At 47.2% G+C, this 7,853-nt stretch overlaps 1 protein-coding gene across 1 annotated transcript in view; it reads right to left on the reverse strand.

The window, feature by feature from the left end:
* Positions 1 to 7,851, reverse strand: part of FREM2 (FRAS1 related extracellular matrix protein 2) — a gene marked incomplete at its 5' end in the record, with an annotated part of 140,994 nt that extends 133,143 nt beyond the window's left edge. Inside the window, one exon of the mRNA XM_019474842.1 lies at positions 3,207 to 7,851. Coding sequence (XP_019330387.1) covers positions 3,207 to 7,851 — 4,645 coding nt within the window. The remainder of the gene's footprint in view (positions 1 to 3,206) is intronic.
* Between the last annotated feature and the right edge of the window lie 2 nt (positions 7,852 to 7,853).

A 7,853-nucleotide genomic window follows, 5' to 3' on the forward strand; every position in this document is an offset into this window, starting at 1 on the left:
CCACACTCTAATACCCCCTTTGAGCAATCCCAATTAACTCTATGAGCCTCATGAGCAAAAGATTACCTACTGTACTTGTGGCAGAAGTATTTGATGTATACTAATTAGAAAGCCCCACACTGATTTTTCCTGAACAAAATACACAATAAATCAAACTATATTTGGTATATAGTATGGACATACTATATTCTGCACAACCGCATTTTGACTGGAGGCTTTTAGCTCATCTTGCAAGCTAGGCTAATTTCCTTTCTAGCACTTGATAAAGTTTTGTGGGCAGATATTGAAAAGCAATCTCAAGCATAAGGCAGAAAGCTGTTTGCTAAACAATCGCTCTGACCTCTCTTTCAGTTACAGGCAATCTGAAAAACCAAACTGCTCGAGCTGCTTGCACACAATGAATCTTTTTTCATCAATGTCACCTCACTCAAAGCGGTCAGGCTGCCTGTTCATACAACCACAGACGCAAATCCAACGAACGGCAGTGTGAGGTGGTAGAGTATTAGGATGGACTTCACAAACTATGGAGCAGCTTTCAAAACTCATCTGCATGTGACCCTGAACAGCCTCATCTGACTCCAAAGTTGGCCCAGTTTTGAGTAGGTGTTGGACCAAATGACCTCCAGAGGTCCCTTCCAACATAAACTGGAAGACTGTAATGAATAATTTACAAGCCCCATCAGGACCCACACATGTTAATGAAACCAGAACTATTCAGCACTTTGCAAGAGGTTGCCCTACATGGCAGGATAGGACCCCTAAAAAGGGGGGAGATCAAAACATAAAAAGAAAGTGTGTAACAGCAAGTCCAATAGTCAATATAGGAGCATCCTAAAGTCAAAACTATTACTCATGGCTGGTTGCAAAATCTGCACTTACATTAGGATCATTAAGAATATGGCAAAAGAGGGTCTTGTTTACGCCTGCCCTGAACATTGGATAATTATTTGTCTCAGTATAGCATAAGCTTGAAATATGCATCAATTCACTACTCTGGATTTGACAGTGCTTTGCATATTAATGGTAGTGAGCCACAAGATGAGGGACAACAGTGAACTACACACAGAGTTTTGAGTCTGCAGCTTGGTCTACATAAGACCTGTGTGTCTCACATTACTTCTCAAAACTGTAGCCTTCTAGGTTCAGCAAAGAACTTTGTCTCCCTGACACTCATAGCCTCTCCCATACCCAAAGCAGCTCAAGACAAGAGGGCATCTGAAGAAAAAGGAAAGGAAAAGACAGTGCCCTTTCATCCATGACTTCCACTCCCAGGTTATTCTATGACTTCCAGCAAGTTCTTTTTCCCTGTCCTCAGCAGATGTATTATGCCTGTGTGAGCTTGATGCTTTCTGCCTTTCATGCAGCCTTTCCAGACACCTCGTCTCCCTCAAGTGCCTGGCCCTGCATTCATAAGCCATTTTTATGTGTTTGCTTCATAAAATACAAACCATTATAAAAAGCATTTAGGAAGTTGAGAAGAGAGATACCACAGAAATAACACAGATGCTTAGGAGATATTTGCTCATAGAGGCCAAAGGACAAAATTACTGAAGAAATGTGTATTTCTCAAAAACACTCTTCAACGCAACACAAATTAGAGTGTTTGTGCCAGTCAGGGACAAACTGTGAAATTATATCACTTTCTGGGGATACTCACTAGATTTAAAACCCATTTTTCCTAAGGGTTGCATGCTTCTCACCCAGCTCAGGCAGCCCCAGGATATTAAGAAAGCCTGCGTGAAGACCAGTGAGAATGTGACGTGGTTGGACTGCCAATTGAAAGCCAAGTAACAACTGCATTTTGGTCATCTGACAAATGTATACCTAGCCACATGGCACAAAAGAGAATGGAATATATACCTATCCTGAGTGCCCCCCTCCTTGAAAAAATGGGATATCACTGTGCTATGCAGTGGTCTGCTTTCAAGGAACACCCACTCAATAATTCTACATTCTCCCATGTAAAAGAAAACCCACTAAAAAAGTGCTAATCTGTTTATTTGCTCACTCCCGTTCTCTTCTGTTTCTCACTTATTCTGACAATACTACTCTTAATACTACTTGCAGTTCACTACTGAAGCCTTACATTTAAGGAGCTGTGGTTGTTCCCAAAGCTTAGACATGGTTTGGTCCCTCCTCATCCGCTTTTTTGCACTAACACTGCAAAACTTACGGCACCTCAGCCATTCAAAAGTTCATCAGGCCTGTTTGCAAGATTTGGTATATCTGACAAGAACATCACTACAGCCAAGACTGTAACATGGGATACATACCAGGATGGGCTCTGTGAAATGAAATACAGCCAACTACAAGCGTTCATCTCTAGCCTTACCACCTACACAGCCCAGCCTGTCTGGGCACCTTTAATTTTGAGTCTCCATGCAGTTGTGCTGTCTGCTCACTCCGCAGCTGCAGGAGGCTCCAAGGAACATCATTTCATTTTTAATTAACCAGCTATTAACTCATTGCAAAGTAACACGGATAATTCTCTGGAGAATAGCTAATGTTCCCCTTTCAATTAAAGTTACTTCATAGCCTTGTGTTGAGGCTTTATTTCAGAACATACGGCACATGTGGTTTATATTTATGTACCACCTAGTATTTTAGTTCCATGTAAAAAGTAAGTACCACTGACATAATTTTAAAACAATTACATTACCTTTTAATTTACCACAAACACTTTGTGGTTAAGATTTGTGTAATTAAGGCAACAAATGCACTCATAATATATTATTTCCCCATGTTTGGGAAATGATTTTGCTTTTACAGTTAAGTGCGCTCAGACTGTATAGCAACTGATACCCTAGCCATGGTATGGCCATTAGTTAATAATAGCTTGGCCACTCCCGTAGCATTTTCTAAATAAAACTGTTTAAAGAAGGCACTCAGCCTGTAAAGATCCAGAACCATGCGCAGCCCAATCCTGTTATCCAAATTTCTATCACTGATAGAAAGTCCAAATCACAGTTATTTGGACTGCAAGCTCTCCAAAGCAAAGATGCTCCTTTATTCAGTGTTCATCCAGTAGACCCCCTTTCCTGTTTAAAGCTGTCACAGATGCAACAAATAATGAACAGAACTAAAAACTAACAAAGCCATTATAAATAAGCTCGCTGTTGGAAAGTTTCTCCCATCAATTATTATAGAGTTTAGCATGAAAAAGAATGTTTCCAGAGATCTAAAGAAAGCATGGAGTATTGTAATACCTTGGGAGAACTGGCTGATGCTATGGTTGCCTTTCCCCAGGTGGATCAGGAAGCCATGGCGCGGACCCTCTGTGATTCTGATCTTGAGAGTAACATGTAAACTGTCCCTGTCTTCCACTTTGAGCACCTTGTTGGTAATCAGAAACCCGATGTGACCTGTGGCCAGAATACGGAGAGTCTGAGCACCCTTGTTTATTACAATTTGAGGTACACTGTTGTCCACAGCCATTATTCGAATCTTCATAGTCTGAGGTTTCCTCGTTTCAAACACAGTGTTGGGGAAGACATAGAAATCAGTGTGAGTGCCATCTGTAACAGTGAAAGAGAAGCTATCCTCAACTGATTCTGTGCCATCATGTTTGTAGCTGATTAGATTTTCATTTAGATCTTGTTTAGTGAAGGTGGTGACTGGTTTGGAGTTATTGAACATGATCTGACCATGCACTGGTATTTGAGTGATGGTAAACTTTAGCAATGTGTCGGGTGTATCTCTGTCTTCTGCAGTCAGTTCAAATGGGGTTATCAGTTTGTATTCATTTTCACTCACCACCAGGTTATGGATTGTGATGACAGGTTTCTTATTGTCCACATCACTGATAGAAATTCTGAAAGTACGAAATACAGGGTTATAGCCATCAGTCACCTCAAACTCAAAGCTGTCCATTTTCACCTCATCTTCTGAAGTGTGAATGTAATAGACTTTATTGCCTGCTAATAGTAGTTGAGTAAAAGTGGAGATGGGTACCCCAGGCTGATCTGTGCATTCAAGATGACCACGAACAGGTGCTCTGGTAATAGTGAAAACTAAGTTCTCATCTGGACTGTTCAGGTCACTGGTGCTAAGCAAATCAGTAGTAAGGGTTACCTTCCCTCCTTCCTTCAAAGAAACTCCTTTGCTGATTACATCTGGGAAGACAATATCAATGCTACCTACTGTCACATAAAAGTAGCGGTCAATGAGAGGATTTATTCCATCTGTCACATCAAACTTGATAAGATCACGAACTCCTTCTTGGCCAAAATGCATATATCGAATTAAGTTTCTATCCACTTCATCTTGGGTGAAGTTCATCCCCAGGGTGATATTCTCAACTCCACCCGAAGGCTTTATTCTCTGCAAGAGGCCTTGTCGTGGCCCGTATCTTATTATGTATGTCAAGGTTTTGTCTTCAGAATCCAGGTCAGTAGCCTTCAATATTCTATTATGAATAGTTCTAGTTTCACCTATTTCAATCTCCAAGCCATCATTGATGGCCATTCTGGGTGTCTCATCATCTACAGGAATAACCATGATGAATATCGTTTTCCTAATGGTATGTTTACCATCTGTGAGTTTCACCTCAAAACTGTCCTCCTTTGTCTCAGAGTCATCGTGTTCGTAGAGTATGTTGGAGCTCTCTGTTATCTGATCCAAGGTGAAGCTCTCCACTAGGACAGTTCCATTGACCAGCTGGTTCACAATGTGGCCATGCCTGGGAAGCCTGGTGATTGTGAACATTAACTGATCAGCAGGGATGTCTGCATCAACTGCATTGAGGATAGGAGTATCAATAACCAGGCTCATGCCTTCCATCACAACAAACTCTCGCATAAAGATTTCAGGTTCTTCATCGTTGATTGGCATAATGACAATGGGGAAAAAGTGCCTTTGGGAAAAGTTAATGCCATCAGAACAGCGGAAAGCAAATCTGTCTTCAACAGGCTCTACACCCTTATGTATACTTTGGACATAAAAAATATGCCCTTGACGGAGGTCTTTCAAGGTAAAAGCACTTATAGCTACACCTGCTCTGGATTTTTCAGATCCTGGGGCTGGAGAGATGTTCTCTACATACCCAGATGTCGGCTGAGCAACAATGGTGCAGAGTATGTCATCATTAGGAGTATCCACATCTTCAGCCCTGAGGTGAGCAGGAGTAATGACCCGTTTGTCACCTTCCGTTACCATGAACTGCTCCCCCACAAAAATCTCTGGGGCTTGACTGTCAACAGGAAGAATGGTCACCAAGACTGAAACTCCTTGAACAACATTGCCCCTGATGCTCCACTCCTCAGACAGGTCAGACAAGGTAAGGTTGAAGGTATCATCTTTGGGCAGAAGGCCTATTTCACCACCAGTGTGAGCATATACCACAGCACCATCCAGCAGATCTCTCTGGGAAAATCTCTCTGCAGGCACCCCTTGGACCAGGATGTTCCCATGCTGAGGAGGATCCTCTACAATGAAGGTCAACATTAAGTCATCTGTATCCTCATCCGTGCCCTGAATGACATTAGCAGTGATTTCAGCAGCACCATTCTCCAGCACATCCAGGTAGGAACCAAGAGTGCCTGGGGGCAACCGTAGTGTAGGAACCTCATCATCAACTGGATGCACGTTCATTTTCAGTGTGATGGGCACAAAATGAACCCCATCACTCACGTCAAGCCTGCAGGTATCACTGTTGGTCTCAGCTCCACTGTGCACATACACCACCCTCCCTTGTCTGATATCTTCCAGGCCAAAGACACCTCCCGGAATCAAACTGTACCCAGAAAGCTGCAACTGGCCATACCGAGGAGCCTGGGTCAGGATAAATCTGAGACGGGCACGTTCAGTGTCCGTGTCACTGGCATCCAGCTCAGTTGGACTAAGGACATGGCTGCCTCCCTCAGGCAAAGTGAAGCCAGTATTAGTGATTTCAGGAGGTTGGTTATCCACAGGCTGCAGGTAGATGGTGAAACTCCCTTCGGCTGCATTGCCAGCTGCATCTTGCACTTGATACTGAAACTGAATCAAATGAGGAGCCACCCCCAGTTCTTCCTGTGGGGGACGGTATGATATCTTGTGATGATTGATCTGGGCTTGGGTGAAGTGGGTAACTTCCACAGAGTGGTCCTCGGTCAGCACGAGGGATCCAAGGCGGGCTCCATATACATCTGGAGGGTGGTTAGTGTCAGTGTCAGTGGGGGGCTGGATTATTGTGTAGTGGAGTTCATGGTCCCCTGAATCCTGATCTGTGTAACACAAGTGCTTCCTCCGCAGTGGGGTCACCTGCTGTTCTGCAACTATTAAGTGCAGGCTGCTGCTACTGTGCAGCTCTGGGGCTAATCTGTCTATGGGATGTACCCGGATCACAAAAGTCTGTGGTCCGGAGCGGTTGGGTGGGTCATTGTCATCCTGGACTCTAAAGATGAACTGGTCCAACACAACCCCAGGGCCAGGGCTGTGAGGCCCGAAGTGGTGGTAATAGAGACGCCCTTCCACAATGTCCTGCTGCAGCCACTCTCTCACTGGCTTTTCATAGATTAGGGAGCTCCCTCCTAAACCCGGCACCCTCCTCCAAGAAAAGCCCTCATCTTTTTCCTCCTCTTCCCAGCCAGGAGGTGGCTGTACTTGACGGAGGAGCAGCTGCCCAGCAGTGGGGCCAGACTCCACTGTGAAGAGCAGGATGGCATCCTGCGAGTCAATGTCAGTGGCGCTAAGAGCACGCATGGTGATGGGCACTGTTTCACCCTCAGCCATGGCCAGCCCCGTGTTAGCATTGAGTAGGGGCGGCTGGTCATCAGTGGGCACCAGGGTAATGGGGAAAAGGAACTCAACACGGTGGCGAGAGCCACCATCTTCCAGCCGCAGCACCAGGTTGTCACTGAGTGGAGACTCGCTGCCATCATGCTGGTATATGACCCGACCTGCTGCCAGCTCAGCCACTGTGAAGTGTTTACGAGGGGCAGCAGGTGCTGGGGTGTCCTCCAGCAGAGTGAGGTGGCCATGCCTCAGCCCTGCCACCACACTCACCCGCACCTGCTCAAGGTCATCCTCATCACTTATCACCAGGTTGGGGCTGGGACCAGGTCCTGAGAGAGGCCGCGACTGCCCCTCATAGAGCACGAGGCCAGTGTTGCGGGTCACCACAGGTGCCAGGGTGTTCATGGGCTTCACCACAATGACAAAGGCAAAGGGCTCTGAGGCAGCACCCTCTGGGTCCAACACCTCCAGCTCAAGCTCAAAGAGCCGCTCCCGATCCGAGTCCTCCACAGGTGGCTGGTAGGCGATGCGCAGCTCCCTCACGTCCCGCTGGCTGAAGGAGGAGACAGGCAAGCTCTGGTCGTCTGTGCTGACCATGTGCCCCTGGCCGGGGCCAAAGGGCGAAGTGATGTTGAAGAGTAGCAGGTCTGGTGGTGACTCGGCATCCTCGGCCGCAAGCATGTCAGGCGTGAGGGCGGTGAGGACAAACTGGTCCACCTCCATCATGAGCATGGCCAAGAAGCTGGGTTTGGGGGCCGCATTCTCAGTCCCGGCCCGGATCCGCACCAGCACCTGGAAGTACTCGCGCTTCAGCAGTGCTCCACTGCCCGCTGCCTCCCGCAGCTCTGCCACCAACGGCACCAGGTCACGGTTGGGGGAGCCGCCGGCTGCCGTGTGCCGGTAGCGCAGCCCCAGGCGCAGGAACTCCTCGCAGTCCCACATCGAGGCGGGCACCGGGTGGCCGTCCCCCGCTGCCTCCCCACCCGCGGCCGCCGGCGCCGCCGCCGGGGGGTAGTTGAGGATCTCTCCGTAACGGGGCGGTGAGGGGTGCGGGTGACGATCTCCAGCCCAGCGGAGCAGGCACACCCGGAAGCGCTGCCGGCCCGGCTCGAAGGCGAACTCCAGCCAGCGGGCGTCCC

The sequence above is a fragment of the Aptenodytes forsteri genome, unplaced genomic scaffold (genome assembly GCF_000699145.1).
Source record: "Aptenodytes forsteri isolate BGI_AS27 unplaced genomic scaffold, ASM69914v1 Scaffold155, whole genome shotgun sequence".
NCBI classification, from domain to species: domain Eukaryota; kingdom Metazoa; phylum Chordata; class Aves; order Sphenisciformes; family Spheniscidae; genus Aptenodytes; species Aptenodytes forsteri.